The sequence below is a fragment of the Leuresthes tenuis genome, unplaced genomic scaffold, assembly GCF_036924035.1.
Source record: "Leuresthes tenuis unplaced genomic scaffold, fLeuTen1.0.hap1 SCAF_14, whole genome shotgun sequence".
In the NCBI taxonomy this organism is placed as follows: domain Eukaryota; kingdom Metazoa; phylum Chordata; class Actinopteri; order Atheriniformes; family Atherinopsidae; genus Leuresthes; species Leuresthes tenuis.
The window spans coordinates 19,964,650-19,985,780 of NW_027325368.1; the positions used below are offsets into that span (position 1 = coordinate 19,964,650).

Consider the following 21,131-nt stretch of genomic DNA (forward strand, 5'->3'; position numbering starts at 1 on the left):
ACAATAAGATATTTTGAATGATTAGATCTTGAGAGGTAATGTTTCTGTCATTTTTAAAAAAAAAAATTAAATCAAAATACCAGTCTTTCATAACTTGAGCTTGAACTTTAAAGAAGTTCATTGGGATTCACATGTCATCTTAACATACATCATGTTATCAATTTTCTTCTTATTATAAACAACGCTTGACTTTTTAATGAGATCTTTTTTCATAACACACTGATTCATGATGTATTAGTATTAGACATTAAAAAAGAACATCAAAACAACTACAACATAGTCTGTTAATTTACCTTATTAAAAAGAGAACAAATGATACAATGTACCACATGTTTTCTGCAAAATGAGCTTTTACACTTGATCTGAAATTTACTACTGTAACAAATAATAATAATAATAATATTGACCGAATTTTCTAAAATGCTAAAAGCACAGGACTGGCAGTTCATCAGTTCAGAAATGGCAAAGAGATTCTAAACTATCGATTAGGCCATCAACAAGACTGCTAACATTTGTTCATAGTAATCAACACATACGTTTATACTTAAATATATTCTGAAAAGCAAACAGGCAAAAAACATTTTCAACTAATACCATCATTCTAAAGTCAGAGGTTTCATAATTGGCGTTAAAATAAATAAGGGCCTCTGTCTTTCCATGTCTCAGTGTAGCCAATCATCTCGCTGGCATCTACAAAAATGAGCTTCAAACATATTGACTTGAAATGACAACTCTTTGAGAAATCAATGAGGAAAGAACATTTCTCCAGTGCGGTCATCTGATTATCTTGTGATGTTAAAGTGGGTAAAGGCCTCTGTACAGCCAGGAGGCCCACTGAGTTCAGGTTATGCTGCAGGCAGAGCCTCATTGTCCTTAACCGCAACCATCTTACTCCAAAATGTTAAGCGTCACTCCCTTCTTCTTCTGACAGAGTAGATGGAGGAATTTCCTCCCCATTCTTAATGCTCCTCCATGTTTCCTGTCAACCCACAACCTCACTTGGACTGTTTCTGCCCAACCATGTTTCCTCCTAGAGTCATTAAAAACATTTAAAAAGTTCTTGGTGCTATGAGTAGATAGTAATGACCTCCCGGCCTCCTCCACGCACCAACAGAACACGGTCTAGATTTTCCATTAAAACCTCCAGGAACTCCATATCTGACAGAAAAATTAAAGTTAAGTTTTTTTTGTGTGCAGCAGCTGGTTCATCCAGTCTTGGGACATGTTATTGCAAAATCTTAATATTTCTAATTACACCTGTAGGGTTTACACTTTTGCACTGTGACCTCAGACAGACAGCATCTGCCAAACACACAATTCATTACACAGTTCATTTCATTGCAGCTAAAATAGTTTGACAATTTGGGAAATATATGCTTTCTAATCAATTCTTTTATGAAGAGAGGTGAAGTGAGAGAATAAATACCACTCCCATGTGTGCTAAACATACAGCTACAGTTAAGTAAGTTTTATATTTTGCAAGTTTGAGACTATACAAGCGTATGAATGATGTAAATGTTACCAGAAGGTCTGATGGAGGCTTTGCCATTTGATATTTGCCACAGCATTCATCTGCTGTATGTTCTAGATGTGTGGATGATGACTATTTTCTGCGGTTTCTCCTCAAAACAAGAGTCTACGTTGTTCTTGTGCTTGATGTCGTCTGTCTTTTTTTTTTCTGAATGGAGACTAATGCAGGTGTAGTATTTTAGTGTAGTGTAGTTGGTGTGCTCAGTCACAAATATCAAATATATTTATATAAGTAACAAATATCTGAGCTGCTTGTAGTTAGCTACAGAGGATCCTTTGGAACCTTGCAGACTGGTGTGGAGAATGAATTTTACATTAAACGGGCCTTACTCTTCAGCTGATATGGGAATCATGAGTTGCTTTTATTAAAGCCACTAGCTGTGTGTTAGCTTAGCAGGTTAACAGAAAGGGCCAAAATAACAAGCCTGTGTTTGTAAAAAGAATAAAAATATACTTTAGTTCTTAGTTAAATTCCATAAGTCAGTGATGTTTTTTTTTGCCCTTTTTGCTAAGCTAAACTAATTAGCTGTGCGCTGCAGCTGTGTGTTAGTCTTTCAACTCTTGACAAGACAGTGAATCAATTAAATGATATGTATATATGTAGTATATCAGTAATTCTCCTTAACTTTTACCATCACTTCAAATTACCAACATTTTTAAGTAGGTAACTAAACAACTGGATGTTTCCATGACTAATTGAATGACAGTTAGCTGCTTGACAGTGATGTTGGACTGAAAAAGGATACAGTTCTCTTCCCCTTTCTTGTTCTTGGGTGGGCCTGGCATGTTGAGCAGGACCAACTGTGAATTTTTGGATTTCTTGACCACCACCTCATTCAGTTTCACAGCTGTGTGCATCCTTCGCACGTTGGACTGGTTGCTACATTATACCAGAAACAGTAACAAGAATATTGATTGGAAAACCGATATCCTGCCATGTGTAACAGATTCAGCCATTATACACTATGATACTATGAATCAGCAATCTACAGGAAGTGCAGGATCTATGGGATCTGATGATCTTGCATGCAAGTGCCAACACGTGGACATTTGATGTAATTTGACAGCAGCATGGGTTTCTTTGTCAGCAAACATCTTAGCTCATGCAAACTGAACCAAAGCAATTTGCTTTAGCACTATCATGCCAACAGAGATAATTTTCAAAGACATGCACATGCACAAAGAGTTTCTGTAGATGCAATCCACAAAGAGAAAGACAGAGCAACTTACAGATTCTCCCACTCACTGGAGGAATGGAGAAAAAAAACAACATATTCAACATTAACAACAAAACAAGAGCTGTTCTTATTATCTCAAAATCATTGCAAATTTACATTTAGGTTGATGCAAAAAAGGAAGGGCAAGTCTTCCAAACAAATTACATCTTACTGTAAATACTGCACATATGACCTTAAGAAAGACTAAAGGTATAAATGAAATGTTGGACCTGCAGAGGTCACTTCACAATGATTTGGTCGGCTCATTTTGTACTGCTACAAGCCAATGGTTGAACTGAAAGAGCAGTAAATGAGATGAAATGTGTAGAAAACTGTTTTCAAACGTGCTAAAAAGAAACTATGAGTCATGCCAAATGCAATGGCTGTACAATACATCAAAATATCAAAGTAGGTAAAGTACAAAAAAAAATAAATAATAATAATTAAAAAATATATATATATATTGAGAAAAAATGTACATAGAAAATACTGAAAAAAAGAGAGTATAACTCCATGATCTTGCACCAGGGCTGGATCTACTTACGGTTTCATATTAAACATATCCTTAACAGGAATCCCTTCTCTCTGTTTGTTCCTTTCATTGAGCAGTTTGTCTTTGGTCCAGGTCATGTGCACACGATCTGGTGTGGCACCTTCTCCTTTGTCATTTGTTGTTGAATGAGATGCTGTGTTCCGGTCGTGTATCAACTGGGCCTGAAACAAAGAACAGATCAGGTTAGCCGAGGCTTATGCTTTCACAGTTTTTCACATCTTAACAAGTTCTATAGTCATCAGACAATGTGCATCACGACTTTACAGTGAATGGTGACATGGAAACTTGAGAAAATGCTGAGGGAAATGCATGTTGAAATAGTTATGAGAGCAGTCAAGTGAGGAGATGAAATAATATGCAGATTCAACTAACTGTTTTTCTGTATTTGGATCATCACACTTGCATACAGATGAACGCTGTTTTACTCTTGTAACACACCTCGGTTTCAAGGGTGTGTTTCCTCACGCTGATGACTATGTTCATGACAAAATGTCCATTTCAAAGTAGTCCAAGTTATAGCTCTTTATTTAGATTTAGAACATTTTGATTTTTGCTAGAGTGGTGGCTAAACGTTACCTCCTCATTGTACTGGGATGTTTGTTGCCGTCTTTTTTTCCCTCGTAATTTAATTTTTATTATTTGAATCCCCTCATCTTATAAGTTACCGACTTTTTTTTTTTTTAAAAACAAGCACCTTCTCAGATATCTTTGTTGTTCATCCAGTTTAAACAAGTGCTGAGTTATGTAACTCTTAAAAGATTACCCATTCATTCTAGTCTCAGATTCTTTTCTTGTCAAATTCAATAATAATAATCTGTTTCTCCTGATTTTTAGATGCAAAGAAACAAAAGTCTGGAGTATGTACTCAGTCCTGGTTCTGTTATTGGGTTCAAAACACTGATAATACCAGTGAAACATTGTGAATACCTATACATTTACAAAGTTAACTCTGTATAAAGTTATCTGTTTTTACAGTATTTCATATCCACAATGTTTAAGCCACTCAATGAAGACTTTGTCCTCCTCTAGTGGCAGCTTTTCATCTCTAATAGTCTTCCCGCAGTGGATGTACAGATGTACGCAGTACAGGTGGGTAAAAGGATTAAAGATGGCAAACCTAATGAGTGAGAAAGGCACAGTCATCAGGATCTAACCGGGAGTTGTGGAAGAGCTCAGATTTTGTTGACAGCACAGCACTAAAGCATTGCAGTTGGAATGGATGGATGATGATGGAGAAGAAAAATGCGACGATAAATGTAGGGGGTAATGACACAATGGATGGTTGCTACAAGCTGTTTGGTTGCCGGGGCTACCTCATCCTCTGGAATGTTGAGGAGTGAGGCATCAACACCGGACCTCTTCCTCCTCTTTATGGAGCCACGTGATACATCCGTGATGCTCTGAATCTGAGCCCGTCGTCCAATCAAAACACAAGATTATGGGAAGATTTCAACAGTCAAACACAGCAGAACGGACCGGTGGTGTGCTGCACCTTCAGTTTATTTTCATTTCTCAACATAGCACTTTCTAATCTGACATTTACTATACTCTGTCATACCTCTCTTTCTCGCTCAGTGCGCGACAGCTGCATCTGTTTGAGCATCTGAGATCTCTGCTCCATCACCAGTGTCTTCTCATATGTGAACGCTGAGATGTCGCTGTCATGCTAGAGAGGCGTAAAGGACATCGGCAAATGTTGCGTCAATATTTAATAGCTTGGGCTGAGTTTCATAGAATGAATAACTGTAAACTGTCTTACCATCTCCACCACCTCCACCACAGCATCCAGGCGTAGATGGTAGAGAAACATTTGGAGGTCCTTCTTCATCTGGATGGAATTGTCATCCATCTGAGCCACCGTGAAGATTCGCATTTGGCACTTCCGCCACACCTACAAAGGCTTACATCAGTTCCAGTAGCTTTTACATGAGCATCCTATCTGTGGTCTTTCTCAGTGAATAAGCTTAAATAATTACAACATGTGCATCTTTGGCTGTTTTATTTAGAGTGTAAAATGGCCATCATTTCATTTACAATAGTACTTGAGCTTTAAGACTATCTCTGCTAGACCTCTAAAACTGGAGACACACACACACACACACACACACACACACCTTGTGCTGATTAAGTAGAAAAGGCAGCAGCATGAGCAGTCCACCATCATGTACGATCCACCACACGTCAATGGTGCCCTCCTTCAGACGCTCTTGGTTGCCGGGGAAATGGTCGATGTTCTTTGCTACCAGCAGAGCTTGATGTGCTGCCGTGGTCTCTCTCACCGTCTCTGCAGGGTGACAGAAAGACAGGTCAAGTAATGTTGGCTCATTTCAGAAGTTCCTATGTCAGGGCTATAATTAAAATTTTTTTTTTTACTGTATTGTTGGCATCAAACGTGCAAAATTACAAATTTGCATTTTATAGAACTAACCAAGTTATCTGGAAATAGGTTTTCTTATTTCTCCTCTTTGTGTGAGATAATAATGTGTAGTTTACCTATGAAATTCCTCCTTGCAGAGGAGTCCTGGGCTAGTTTCCAGCCTATGGGCCAGGCCATCAGGACAGCATTGTGTTTCATTCCTCCCAGTCCCGCAGACTGTATTAATATGGAGAAACCGTCTCGCAGGCTGGACGACACCACCACATGGGAGAAACCCTTGGTTCGCTCTGCAGCCATGGCTGATTTCAAGTTCTGCAGATGGAGAAAAAGAAGGTGGGTAAAGAAAAGGAAAGAACAGTTTTCGTCATTGAACTGTTCACATTATTTTTGCTCAGAGAACCTGCTATAATGCTGCAAAGACAACTGCTGCCTTCTCTTGCTCATGCTGACCAAACAAAATCGCAACATGCTTTGGATAGAATGTTAGAGCTCAAAAGGTGTGACGTGTAACACAGCGTTGCTATCTAGTGTGACACTGCCACAGTGTACCATCATGCACATTCAACCCAGCCGATGAGCTTGACATGCAGATGAGGTGCCCAAACAAATTGACAAACCTCCTCTCCAGTCTTGGCGTCGTTCTTGCAGGTCATGTATGTGCCCTGCAGAACTGAAGCGACGATGGTGAGTCCCTTCCCTGCTTTAAGCTGCGAGGTGAAGGACAGGAGACGAGGGTGTTTCACAGCCAGGTCAGAGTCCAGCTTACACAACACCAGAAGCTGTGGCCTGAAGAAAGCGACAAAAGAAAAGAGTTCATTGCGTTAGTGGAACACCGACGACCGACTGCAACAACAAAAGAAGCAGTTTTGCATTGAGTCGGTCAAAGAAAATAAGAGATTTATGAGAGTTTGAATTTTTTTTGATTGTGGATGTACTGCCAAGTGTCAGAAGTTCATTGTAGAAGAGAAAGCACCCTTACCTCCAGTTTTTGGTGTGCAGTGGTGCCTCCTCGAGGCGAATGAGAGCATAACGTGCTGCATTTAAGGACAGGCCTCTGATCCCGTCGCCCCATTCCTTCACTGCCCTGCATCAAAAAGGCCCAAATAGAAAAGTGTCACTTCTCTTTTTAAATGTCAGATTGTCAAATGTTTTGTCCAGTCTCACTGGAGAGAAAGATTTTAAGCTTCCTCAGCTGTCCTTGAAGAAAATTTGGATTTCACGTACTGGGGCACACAATTTGGTGGTTATGATTAACTGTTTTTCACTACTGACTCCTGGGACAATTTAGCAGACCTTCTCTTTAAGTCATCATCAAAACTTTGCCATAATTGAAGTGTTAACTTTTGCTTTGCCACCAGAAATGAAGAGTTTAAAATAATTTCAACTTCAAACTCACCCTCTGTATTCGATATATTTGTAGATACAGCCGGCTATCACGATGGCAACCAGAGCGTAGTACCAGGAGGAGATGAACATGAGGGAGAGACAGAGACTCATCCCTAAGAAGGACAAAGTCCTACAGGAAACAAACACACACTTACTGGTACTGCCTTACAGAGACACACAATATGAAGAATATTAAAGAAATGTTTGCGTTCCAGAGTTATTGAGGATCTGTTCTCACCAGTGATAGAACTTAAAGCGAGGTCTCCAGTTTGGGGTACGGAGCAAAGTCTGAACAGCACAGGCCAGGTTGACAAACAGATAGCACATGAGGAAAAACCTGAGCCGACAAACAGATTGTAGAAAGATGTAAGAATTTTAGATTTGTTATTAACTCGTGTTCTTCTTTTTCTTTCTCCGCATATATCCCTGCTGTGGTATTATGGTGCTTGTTGACCCTTTTTTTTTTTAACACTATATAAATCAAACTGGACTGAAAAGTGCATACATAGAGAGGATGGGGGCCACATTATCCAGAGAACCGATGAGTATTCCTATCTCACAGATCCCAACTGTCAGCAAGAGAGCCCAGGTGGGCTCACCATTAGCCTTCCCATGACCGAAAACCTGTGAAAGAGGGAGACAAAGCAGGCAGAGGTCTCAGTAAAAGTGGAAGTAAGGTAAATCATTCACATCTCGTTAGTTAAACTACTTTTTCAAGTACAAGCATTTCAGAGAAGACAGCTACGATACACAAAGCAGCTGCATGAGAAGTTGGAGGAAGCTAAGATTGCAAGGAGACTTTCAAGTGTCTTATATGTGGATGTTAAGATATTTCTGACCTACAGACATGATGAATACACATCTTTGAAGCGCTTACTTGTAAGAACGGAATGATGCCGTCACGGGCGATAGCCTGCAACAGCCGGGGGGCGCCAGTGAGGCTCTGCAGCCCCGCACCACAGCAGGAGAAAAACGAGCCAATCACAATCACCCAAGGTGACGGCCAGGCCAGAATACCTATTACTGGGTTCTTCTTCACTGAGTAACCAAACCTGGAAAACCCCAAATCAGACATTTGGTTTGCTGAGTGTACAAAGTAGCTGACAAACCCTTATTTGGCATTATCTTAAATGTATTTATTTTGTATACAGCCTGTATACATGTTTCATATTGAATATCAATGAAATTGTCTCAGAAAGTAACAAAAAAAGCCAATGCACCACATTACGTTTCTCTACACCAAACAATGAATGGACAATTAAACATCTACTTACTTGTCTCTCAGCACCACTCCTTCAATACAAGCCCCAAACAAGACCACAAAGGAGATATCTGACCATGACATTAAGATGGGAACACGATAACGAAAACTCTAAATGGGAAACTAATTTTTACTGTCACCCATCATAAACTGATCCAGATATTTGTTTGTACTGTCCTATAGGCTCTAAACACAGTCTGAAGGATACAGATGAAAGAGGTGGTGAGAATAGCCAGTATAGTTCCTATCGGGATGGACCTTTGGGCGTCTCGAAGATCCCCAGACCGGTTTGAACCAGCCATTATACCTGAAAGGAGACACACATTTTAACTTTAAATGATTAAACTGCTTTGGATTGCATATATAAAAAAAAATACAAAGCAATCATTAAATACTGAGACAAATTTTCATTTTAATTTGACATTTGAGGTCAACTTATACCTGTGACAGAGGGGAAGTATATCCCCACCAACAATGTGAAGTAAGTGGTGATGTCATTGAAGACGTAGTTCTTGACTCTGTCGGTGGCTGGGTCCTGAGGTTGTACTGAAGGCTGATTTTTCTTCTCTATCATCATATCGGCTGGACCATAGTTGCCCCACAAGTTATCTAATGGGTGTGCAGACAGAGAGAATCAGCTTGATGATGAAGACCCAGATTCACGGTGCAAGAAAAAGTAGAAAAACTAACTTGAAGATAAATACTTTCTTTCTCACCTTTGATGACTCCACTCAGGAGCCCGGGTATGGCCTTTATTTCTGTGAAGTTGTTCAGGTGGAAGTACTCATCACAGGTCGCGTTGGAATAGCCGCTGTCACAGAAGAGGCCCCACAGCTCAGTGGTGACTACGTTGTGTTTCCCTGCCTCCATCTTTGAGCATGTTTCAAACATTTCATTCTTCACAGAGCGATTCCCCAACAAGCAGACACTGTAGAAGAGAAGAGTGAGGTGAAAACTCATGTCCAGCATTGCGCTAGATGGAGCTTTGGTTCTTGGGGGAAATACAGTAACTTTTCTTTAGTTTTGATGCAGTGTTTGATAAAAATGCTACCATCACATTTGCTAATTTTTGCACGACTTTTTTGAAGTTTCTCCTCTGGCACTGACCAAACCCCTAAAAGCTCATTTATTTTCATTTTATATACATAAATCACATGTACATGGCTTGAGGTTTTCTTCCATGAAAATAACTGTAAACATCTTGTGATTTACATGTAACTCCTCTTGTACTTCATTTAGTTTGTGGAGATCCATGACTTAAAGTCATACTGCTGCATACCCGCACCTGAAAATCAGCTTTTCATCTCGTGCTTCTTTGTGCTTTTTTTAAATGGCAAGTTAAATCAGCCAAGCACGCTATGGCTGAGGATTTCTGCTTAAAATGTGAAGCAAGGTTTGTTCTTTACAATGTGAGCGCAGCAGAGTGACTTTTGCAGAGTCAGAGGAGACTTTGTGTCAGAATGTGAATGTATTCTAATGTATTGCTCTCTCTAAAGAACAACAGTGATCTATAACATGAGTGTTACATTTGACAATGTTAATAAGCAGAAAAAAATCTGCAACTTAAGTTAGATAACTCTTGCTCCGAGCTGCAAGCTCTGGCAAGTTTCATCCTGCAAGTTGACCCGATTTTACTTCTCAGGTTTGTTTTATTCAAAAACCTGGCTGTCTGAATTGTGTCTTTGGGACTGTCACAATGCACTCCCAAAGCTGTGCCATGGCATGGACTTTCCATTTCACTTGTAATATGTCTTTTACTCCCATTCCCCACTGTTGCCCTGAAAACTATGTGTATCTGCCTCCTTTTGAAGTGCACTGACTTTTGTTATGTGCATGCTTGAAACTGAGCTAGCTGAGATACAGCAGTTTACAACAGTTTCCAGCCTTTCACCACATATTTCTTTTCTTTTGATAAGCAAAAAAAAAAAAAAACATAGATGAAGAAACATACATGCCAAGATCAGTTTCTTGGCTAAATGACTAATTAGCTTCTGGTTGGTGGAGAAACAAACAAACTAAAATGCATCTAAAAGCACTTAAAGAATATATCATTTTGTTTAAGCATATTGTCCCAGTCTTTTCAGCAGGTAACAGGTCAATTCTTAATCAAAATTGTTATTCAGCTGTTGGTCACTCACTTAAACTCTGGTGGTTCGATGGCTGTCTTTATGGCTCCTGCATAAGTGGCCAAGATGGAGAGAAATACACAGGAGAGAAACACCAGCGCCAGTTTGTTCACATACCTGCAAAGATAAGAGGAACACAACTGAGCCTGCGAGCTACTGTGAGTGTTTGCATGTGTGTGTGTGTGTGTGTGTTTAGCTACTCACTTCACCCCTACAAACACTACCAGCGCCATCAAGACCAGGCAGCATGTACCATAAACACGCATGTCGTTGGGGACTGGTTCACCATCGCTGTCTTCGAACAGTGTGGCCGAAGGAACAATGTACATCTGTTGGCAGACAAGCAGCAAAAACAGAGCGAAGGAGTCTTTAATCTGCAGCAGATGACACCACTCATGTGGCTGATTTGGACGTCACATACCAGCAGGATCTCAATGGTACCCAGTATGTACAAGGATCCAGCGAAGGTGGTTCCAAGGTAGAAACAAAGACCCACTGCTCCTCCAAATTCTGGACCCAAAGATCTGGAGATCATGTAGTATGAGCCACCGGCTATAAAGAGATGAGATCTCCGTTAATCTACGACAAAATGTCTTGGGTGGTATTTTCAGCTTAGTTCATTCACTGTAAAGTTCCAATTAATTACCAAACAGGGTCAATAAAAATATCTCACTGCACTGCCCCTGCATTTCTGCAGAATCCTACTGCTGACCTGCTGAATACGACTGCTAAAGAAAAACTAACTCAATTATCAGATCGTACCTGGCACAACTCCATTTGTTGCTATGGCGCTCATCGATATGGCGGTGAGCAAGGTCTGCATGGAGGGAAAGAGGGTAGGTGTTCAGAAGTAAAAGTAAACAAGAGATCAGAAGGGTAGTGGGCTTTCACAACCTTTGCTTTTCATTAATCAGAAAAAAATCACTTTAACATGCATTACTGAGAAAGAAGATGCTCGGACCTAAACAATATTTTGTTGCTCAAATACTCCGAAAACATTCAACTAAACAGCGACTTAAAGAACTTTGATAAGTAATAAGTGCATGTGAAATTGCAACTGTAGTAGATGTGAAGGTGCAAAAATCTCACGTTTAAAAAAGGGGGATCTTGTCCTATTTAATGCAAATACTTGGTTCAGACGTGTGTGTGCAGGTTAGTACATTACATCATATTCATAATAACTACATACTGTGTCGTCAATCGTATGCAAAGGACCACCAGAAAGCACTTATTCTACATTTTCAAATGAAAGCAAAAGGTGAGAATTCTTTACTTTCATCTAAGTTGATAGCAGACTTGTTTTGTCGTGACTAGTTTTCTGCTTGTTTTGAGGACTCTGAAAGAGAGAGGGTCATAAATCCCAAACATAACCTCAGACATATCAAGGGGGACTGTGGCACCGCAGTTCTTCCAATGTGGTGACTTTGTACGGTAGTTAAAGCTGTCGATTACTCACGCAGATGCAGCACATGGAGACGATGGCGAAAGAGCCGAGGATTCCCGCTGTGCCAACAATCCAGGTAAGACGCAGAAAGAGAATCACACCAAGAATGTTCTGCATGCAGGGCAGGTAAACCCCAATGAATGTTCCCATTTGCGGGACCTGGAGGTGTAACAAAACACACACATGGACACACATGAGGATCAAACGGAGAAAAAGTTGAAAGGAGAGAGGTTTTGACTGGAACCCCAAAATGTCACCTTCCAAACTATGCTGAACTTCCGGAGGAGATGTTTTGGGTTATGATTTGTTGTGTGCGTGTATTAGCTGGCCATTAACCCACATTTTAAAGCATCCAGTAAATTAGCAAAATAAATGGGAATTGAAATTTCCCTTTATTAATATAAATGAGGAATATTAGCTGTCGTTTTGACTCAATTCCACTCATGTTATGAAGTGGGTCTATGAACACTGAATTGTTTTCTCTAAAGCAAAGGTTTCTTTTGTCCAAATCAAAGTGCTGTACTGTCCACAAACTAGCCACAATCTAAGCAAAAGCTTTCAGTTCAGTTCAATTCAATTCAATTTTATTTATATAGCGCCAAATTACAACAATTGTCATCTCAAGGCACTTAAATAATATAGTCCAATTCAAGCCAATTGGAATTCAATTCATTGTAATCATAATCCAAATTAATTCACATAGAGCCAATTGAAAAACTAATATCCTAGCTAAGGAAACCCACAGATTGCACCGAAACTTGTCTCGTCTTTAATGTGCAGTAGAATTGCCGACAAACCACATATTGCGTTATCACACGGCACAAGTACACAGCCACTTTATGCTTATCTATCCCTTCCCTCCCTAAAAACCAAAGGGTACGTACCATTTTTCAGATTAAAAACAAAAATGCTTCATCCTGAGCTTTTTCCGTTGCACGCAGCTGTTTGTCAAACTACTGCAAAGTGCCTGCTGTGGACTTCCCCCATCCCCAGCATATTCTCCCTGACTTTATTCTGGTCATCTCTTTCTTTTTTCTCCCCTCACTCTCATTGTATTGTCTCCCTTGATCATTACAGTATCGAGCCTCACATCTCCTCCAGTGCTTTCAGCTATCATTCATGAGGCGGTATCTAGTGAAACACCATCAATGCTTCTACAGAGACCTACAGTCCAAGGTCCTACTGTCCTTTACCCAAAAACTCCCAATGTTCAGGCAAGGAACAGGCACATATTGTTGTTACTGGAACATAGTCTCAATGAGTTTATAGGATTTAACAAATTTAAATGCGTTTGGAGCTTGCCACAAGGAATGTGGATAACATCAAAGCCATGAAGTTTTGTCATTTCATCCATCATACATGAAAAAAAAAAAGATCCATTCGTGGTATTTTGCAGTTTGATCTTGCTTTTTGAGCATGAGTTTTTCTTCTTTTTTTTCTGTGCAAGTTGACAACAAATGTAGCTAATCAAAGAAACAATGCAATCACTGAACAGATAAGGTATGTTTGTTTTAACAAGCAGCGTTTCAAGCTCTGAAGAGGACATCCACACTGCAATTATGAAAGACTCTCAGTGGTGTCACATGAACTCCAAGATTACACATGTGCAAATCTTAAAAGATCACAACATCTAGTCTGTTTTCTGCCTCATGTCCATCCTCTATCTTACCATCTGACCTACTTCCAGATCAGTTTTTGTTTTCTTTGACAAGGCTTTGTGCAGCAGCCATAAAACCAGAAACACTGCATTCAAACCAATTAACCCAACTCAGGGTTAGTGGTAAACTGTGGTAACCCGACCAGCAGCACACGAAAGAGGTGCAAAACCGGGTGTATTTTTACATAAGGCAAAGTCTCGGCCATCCAAGTTCATCCTAGTCTCACATTAACATGAAAAAAAGATTTGAAAAAGACTTTGTTGCTGTTTGTGAGTTCACAAGGAAACATTAGTCTGGTTTTGCCTCTGAGCCCTGGGAATTTGCAATTTAATTGTGATTTTATCACTATTTAAATCACTATTTCATGGCAGTTTATTGAGTAGACAATGACGTGATAAAATCAAATCTGTCAGAACTCAAATCCCGTATTTGTTCTTTGTTTCATACAGAAACTGCTGTTTGTCACAGACTGTAGTCATTTTTTAACATGCAGTGCAGACAAATTATAAACTCTAACTTTACAGACAGTAATTTGTTACATTATAATCCCTTGAATGAAGGGAATTTTACACTACTCGTATACTTTCTGACTGCATTTTAACAGGTTTTCTGTGCAGTTCACTATTTACACTCCCAAGTCGGTGCCAGAAAAGCTAAGGTATAAGGGACTTGTCAACAGGAGCCATGTAGCACCTTGCAAAATAAGCTAAAATAAGACACCGAAGACCCAAGAACACCCTCAGACAGAGACAGGGACAGGGACACTCTTTTGAGGACAGCAATGTACACATTCTGGACAGAGAAGACAGATAGTTTGGGAGAGGAGTCAAGGAAGCCATCTATGTTAAACTGGAAAATAAATGTCTTTGAACAGAGGAGGTGGTCTCAGGTATCACCTTCCCAGCACCTACAATACAGCATCGTCTCTCCTCCCCAGGCAGTTTCACACCCGTTCACATCTTCGATCCTTCGACCAAAACTCGCCCTTTCAGGCAGGTAGACAATTCAGAGGTGATAATGACTAACAACATTCAGCACACCGGTCAGGGGTGTCAGTGACACATGTGACTGTAGCGACCCTCTCTGCTCATAAACTGATACTCCCACCATCTGGTTCAGAACTGAAGAAGCCCTTTGGATGAGAGGTGAAATGCCTTCAAGGTCCAAGAACAAGTCCAGCTGCCTTCATTCAACCTCTTATGAAGATATTATGCAGTTCATTGTGCCTAGATTTCACCAGTATAGACTATAGCATAGACTCCTCATCACCCTATTGCTTGAAGCCACTGTTATGGAAGGTAACCTGAACCAAGTTTGCTTAATCCAATAATCCATCCTGCTCAAGGCGTCAGCAAATTACATTAAATAATAGTATATACAATAATAACAAAATCATAACCATTTTTAGCTCAATTTCAGGAATATGGAACCTCCAACAATCCAATTGCATACTACCATCTCAAAGTTTATTCGCCATACAGCAATGAGCCAGAACCAGTCCTCAAAACAACAACCTGAAGCTGAATGAGAAGTCAGTTAGATATTCTTGCCCAACTGACAGATGTACAGCATGAACTTTGTACTACAAGCAGTAAAAACATGAAAAGCAACAAATTAGTTCATGGACTATCTCCTGAGATGAGAGACTTAGAAAACAGACCCTTTCTTCCTCATAGAGCAGCCTCTCATTCTTTAGATGTGTTTATGGGCTGCTTTTATCTCCTCGTGATGTCAGCGTTAAAAGCCTCCAGTATAGTAAAAACAGATCCTGACACTCTACATGAGGTTTTTATATTATATATTTGTGAAATCTCACTCCTAAAATAATCATCTTAACATTAAAAACACAAACAATGACATTAGAATAGGCCTGAACGTTGCTTACGTTCGTTTCCACATTTGGACTGAAATTAAATTCAATTAAAAATACATTAAAACAGGAGCAGAGTGAAGGTGAATCAACTCAGAGAAACTGCAAATGTGCAATATTTTTCACATGTAAAACTCTTCGCAAGACGTATTTGCTGAGATGTTATTTAATCACAATCTCGCCAATTGCCCATTGATTTTGAGAGCAAGTGGGATAAATACGAACCAAATCAGCCAATCACAAGACAAGCCATAAACCTTCATTAACAAAGCTTCTGATGGATGATTAGAGGTCTATACCATGACAGTGACCCTCCTGGACCCATCTTCAGCCTCCTCATGCTCACGAACACCCTGGGAGAGGTTTGTGTAGTTGGCCAGCTTGTTGAGAAGAGACGATACCATGGGGGTGCTGTCCATTTCCTCCTAAAGAGAAAAAAACAACAGTTTTTAAAACAAAAACTTGCACAAAACCTTTTAACCTGAATCAGAATGAGAATTTTTTTCTCTTTTTTCAGCCAAACGGATGATTCTGTAATTGAGTTTGACACAAAGTAATGACACAGAACCTATTGGATGCTCCTTTTTTGTTCAAATCACTTATAGAATAGAATAGAATAGAAAAATACTTTATTCATATCTATATACTGTATATATACACGCAGGCTTATATGTGTATATACTCGCTTAGGGTCATGAGAGGCAGAGTACACCCTGGACAGGTCACCAGTCAATGACAGGGCCAACCCATGCAGTCCTACGGACAGTTTAGGATCACCTGTTGACCTAACATGCACGTTATTGAACTGTGGGAGGAAGCTGGGGAGAACATGCAGTCTCCACACAGATAAGCCCCAGCCAAGATTTGAATTGGTGGGGGCTTCTTGCTTTGAGGCAACAGTGCTAACCCACACACCACCATACAGCCCGTGTCATAAAATGATATTCTATAACATATTATCAACACCATTATCATTATTAGTGTAACTTATGGGAGTCTGGAACCTGTATTTATAACCTATATATTTTGTAATGTTAATGGATTCATTCATAAAAAATCTAAAGATAAACAGAGAGACAGGGAAAACATAGAAGAGATGCATACATTTCATACGTTTGTTTGTTTCTTACCTCAAACAGAGCCATGTTCTTTCCGTCATAGCTGTGCTTTCTGTCGTTGTCTGAGTTGATGAACGGACTGGACTCTCTTTGACAGTCATCTCCAGGTAGGACACACAAACAGAGACCATAATTACACACAGTAGTGTACAGATGCTGTGATCACATGGTCGTTTTTCTTTGTAATTCCAAGGCTTACACAGAGAGCAATGAAGCTTTGTAAACCTCTTAACACCACTTTGAATCTGAGAATTCCCAAAAAGACTCCCATTCAGTGATCATGTTGGCGACCAAAGGTCAGTACAGTCACAGCGTGCTCTTTAGTCCCAGTTCATCTAGTTCATCATAGTACACTTCCGATTCAGAAGTGTGAGTAAATGTTTTGAAATAAGAAATTGAAATGGAGAATACTAAAGTTAATTTGATAGTTACAGATTACAGTGACAGTTATTGTCGAATGTTCTCTCATGAATAATTTAAATCCTTCAGAAATTTCCAGATGAGTGTTGGGTATTTACCCTACAAAAAGTAACTTTACAGGATTATTTCATCAGTCTGAATGAATTGACCTTCCAGAAAATACAGTGTCACATACATTTCTGTATCTATTGTTTTTGTGTAACTTCTGGTTGAGCCCATGTAAGTTGTATAAGAGAACTGATAAAAATAGCAGTGGTAAGACATTACAAAAGTCATAACACACCCTGTAACTTGTCCATTGCCATTCCGGTTCTGTGACAGTCACTGACAGGAACTTAACTAAAACGAAAAATCCTGCAGAATCATTGCACAGGATCAGCATGGCAGCCTTTTTAATGGTAATCAGTTCACCTCTAAAGGCTTACACATGATAAACAAAGCCATTGCAAGAGCCCCTAAATGCTTAGCTTAGCATAGCAAAAAAGGAGGTTGGGAAACAGTTAGCCTGGCTGTGTCCAGCTCAGTAAGTTACCTTTTAACATGCTGACTTAATGGTTTTACCTTCCCATTTTGACACTATAACAAAATGGTTAACCATGCCTTTCATAATATATAGCCCCCCTTTTTTTCCTCTGTTTTTTCTGTTTGCTGACTTTTCTTAACCAACATGTCTTTGTTGTCATAGAGATTTCCTTGTTTTAGCCTCTTCAGCTCAGAAAACAGGGTTCAATCATTCATGTAAGAAAATGGAAAGAAAACTTGTTCTGCTCATCAGCTGTCAGCACATTACTTGTGTCTGGTTCAACCAAAGCAAGTGGAACAATATGAAACGTGAAACTGGACACAGGATGGTGTTCTAGAAAATGATGGTACTAAGAGGCTGTTGTTTATACAGTTAGCATCTTGTCTGATCAGCACTTGGTGAGTATCTGAGGGTGTTTGTCTTTCTGAGGACTGCACAGTCTGTAACATATTCCTCTGCCAAGAAGGACATAAAGTGTAACCATTCCACTGCACTAATGGGATTCTTTATGATAACAAAGCAAAAACATTTGCATTGTGCGTGTTTACTGGGTTCCTGTGCCTTATTCAGAAATGAACAGAGGACTAAAGTTGTCTGTAAGGACATGTGCAACTGAATATAACAGGCCTTTAAACTGCTGGACTGATCCCCACAGTCCTGTATATCACTAATATTACTGCTGACATGACTCCAATCTGCACAGTACAGCACAACTTTGGCAAGAAGCTAAATCTTGTTTTTTACAAGTTATTATTTGCAAATGAAAAACACCTCTTGACCTTTTTACATGAAGCTAGAATTTTTTTTTAATTATAGTGTGAGTCCATCTAAAACCGGACTTTTAAGACATATGTAAACATGAAATCATACTAAATTCTTCCAAATTTGGAATAACACCCACGTAATGCGGCTGGAAATCAAGTTATTCCTGCTCATAGATGTTTAATGGGGCTCAGACTGGCCTGTTGTTATCCGGGCTTTGAGCTGGAAGTCATACATGAAGCCGATACACTGAATAAAAAGCAGACAGTGACAAACGTGTGTAGCCCATTAGAAATGTACAAAGCTGTTAAGATTTCCAGCTCACTGTTTCACTTGGTACTGATTTGCAGCCAGTTAAATTGTTTGTCAATTCTTTTGATATGCAATGTTACATAGGCCATCTGGAAGAGGACATATTGCCACCATAAGAGACATAATGGACTCATGTATTAATGCTGATCAGTGTATTAAGATTTCAGTAGAAAGAACACAATTCAACATTACACAACATTCAGGCTCGGCTATGCATTAACTGTACTCATTTACTGGCATGACATGTAAAGTTTGAGTGTCTGTTAGTTTATAGAAAATCTTCACACTGGCTGTCATGCTGTGCCGAATGATCTGGAGCTGCCTTCACTTGCCTGTAATCTGGCCTGTGGCTCAAAAGCTTACCTCACAAACAAGCAACTGACTGGTGTCAGTTAGCGTGTGTTTGAGAATATGTGATGTGGCTGTCATTCTCAAGCCATTCGTTTTAACGAATATTGTTTACCTATGACGGGACAGCCAAACTGCTGGAGAGTGTTAGAGGAACAGAGGCAGTCATGGCTGCAGATGAGGAGGAGCTGGTGTGTCGGTGTCTGGTTTCAGTGAATACCACGCAGAACAGAGCAACACCAGACGGAAGTAGTGCAGATAAATAAATACAATGATGGAGTAAATGAATGAGAAGGAAAATGGTGCTGTTACGGGAGACCGTTTGCCAGCTGCATATCCAACAAAAGGTAATAAATATTTCCTGAAGTGAGCACAGCCACTAAAATAAAACAAGCCGATTAAATCCTTTTCAATAGCAAGTGAGCTGCCTGCTATCTGGCAGTCACGTCAAATCTGTCAAACTTGTCTTTCTTTGTCCACTTGTCATTGCTGTCAGTTATAAGACATTTCTGGCAGTAAACATGCGTCTCTGTGAAGAAAAAGTTAACTGTACCTAAACTAGTAGCTCTAAGCACAGCATTGAAAATTAGCGCCAACACCCAGGTGCTGTTTTTCCCATCAGTGCCAATTAGAGCTGCAAACATGTCCACCGCAGAGCCATATAAAGGGAGACTGAATGCCAATCAAACACTTTGTGTTGCACTGAATAACCATACATACTGATACAAACACAAATGGCCTCCATTCAAAGCTGCTGGACCAGCTTCAAAAACAGACTCAGTGTCTTGCTCAAGGACAGTTTAGCATTTGAATCACGCTCTCTGTAAGCAGAGGTCAACTTATCACCTGAGCATTTTTTATGAAATGATCTGTAAATAATAAACCTTTATGTTTCTTTGGCAATCAAAGTGTAAAAGAATATGAGTGCTGATACTTCTCTTAGCTCTGAATATTACTTAAAGGCTGTGTGTATCTCATTTTCTCAAATAACTAAATATCTTGGTTATTCTTGGTGTTCTACTCTGCCATTTTTTCCTTGATTTTTACAGTTTTATGATGGATATATAGCCCTGCAGCAGAATTATCACAAGGCAAGGATCCCAAAACCATCAATCAGGGTTCTAAGTAACAACACATGCAGTCAGTCACTTGCAAGCTTCCCTGCAAGTTCTAACTGGCGGAACTCTAAAAGTGGTGTGCCTTTCTTTGCTGTGTGTGTAAACCATGTGCCTGCCAAAGCATGAGTGTTTGTGTCAGCATTCATTCGTTTGTACATGCTCACTTGTCCGATGAATAATTCAGTTTGTCATACTTTCACACCGGCCGTGTCTTCCTTTCGGTGCATACCAGGATGACTATTCTGTTAACCTGAAAACCTCCCCTAGCGTATGAGGCCATCAACAGGTCAAAGCAGATATTTTGTCTTAGAGTTTATTCCTACCTGAGTGAGGTCCCTGTAAGTCGTCCACATCCTCTTCATCTTTGAAGATTTTGCGGACACTGACAAATTTGCTTCCTCCAGCTGCAGCTCCACTGTTGCCACTGTCCTCAACATCCTCCACTGGCACCACAGTAAAGTTTGTGGGCATCTTGGTTTCTTCCCTCACCCAGAAGAAACTATGAACAGGTGCCCAGTGATGAAAACTGGGATGATAGGAGCTGCTGGACTTTCACCCTCGCAGGGAAACTTTAAAAAAGGTATTCAAAGGCAGTTTAACAAAGTAAAGCTGTTAAAACTTCAGTGAAACCACACCATGATGCTCACTCCAAGTCTTTTGTTTCCTCGCTCTTTGTACTGTCCTCTAAACTCAGGGTGAAAGTACCGCCTCCTGCCCATGAGGCAGGTCGAAGTCCTCTAGTATATTCTCTCACTCTCCCTCCTTGTTTCTTTCCCTCCTTTTTCCCCCCACAGCTCCAAGACTACTCCCCCATGTGACCCTCTATGTACCATTCAAACAGAGCCCAGACGTGGGGGAACCCGGCAACTCCTCCCTCTTCTCTGACAGTCCCACTTGTGCCACTCACACCTTTGAACTGACAAAAAGTAGAGAAAGTAACTCCAAAGTCTCTAAACTAGAGCCCAACTTATATATAAATCCACTTGAGAAGAAACGCCTACAGAACAAGAATGACTTTAAACACTAAGTCTTTTTTTTTACTTCCTAATCTTCAGGCTTTGGTTTCCTCCTCCTCCTTTAGCCTGGCAGTTTCCGTCTCGGGTTTCTT

At 40.0% G+C, this 21,131-nt stretch overlaps 1 protein-coding gene across 4 annotated transcripts; it reads right to left on the reverse strand.

Moving 5' to 3' along the window:
- Positions 1-223: 223 nt before the first annotated feature.
- LOC140268435 (solute carrier family 12 member 7-like) lies at positions 224-21,131 on the reverse strand. Of its 4 annotated transcripts, none has more exons than XM_072363292.1 (27): positions 21,025-21,131; positions 20,347-20,932; positions 16,553-16,641; positions 15,722-15,847; positions 11,907-12,053; positions 11,213-11,267; positions 10,872-11,002; positions 10,655-10,779; positions 10,463-10,567; positions 9,041-9,252; positions 8,766-8,933; positions 8,533-8,631; positions 8,338-8,395; positions 7,941-8,115; positions 7,569-7,687; positions 7,302-7,400; positions 7,074-7,193; positions 6,657-6,761; positions 6,295-6,463; positions 5,794-5,989; positions 5,415-5,584; positions 5,060-5,191; positions 4,859-4,966; positions 3,292-3,461; positions 2,761-2,775; positions 2,277-2,410; positions 224-1,158 (listed from the first exon to the last, which is right to left on the reverse strand). In XM_072363292.1, exons 2-27 carry the CDS (start codon positions 20,492-20,494, stop codon positions 1,067-1,069), a joined length of 3,267 nt encoding a protein of 1,088 aa, XP_072219393.1. In that variant the 5' UTR covers positions 20,495-20,932; positions 21,025-21,131; the 3' UTR covers positions 224-1,066. The 4 variants fall into 4 exon arrangements, with proteins under 4 accessions (XP_072219393.1, XP_072219394.1, XP_072219396.1 ...); XM_072363293.1 differs by having other exon boundaries at positions 20,347-20,522; positions 20,854-21,131; XM_072363295.1 differs by adding an exon at positions 4,614-4,706 and having other exon boundaries at positions 20,347-21,131.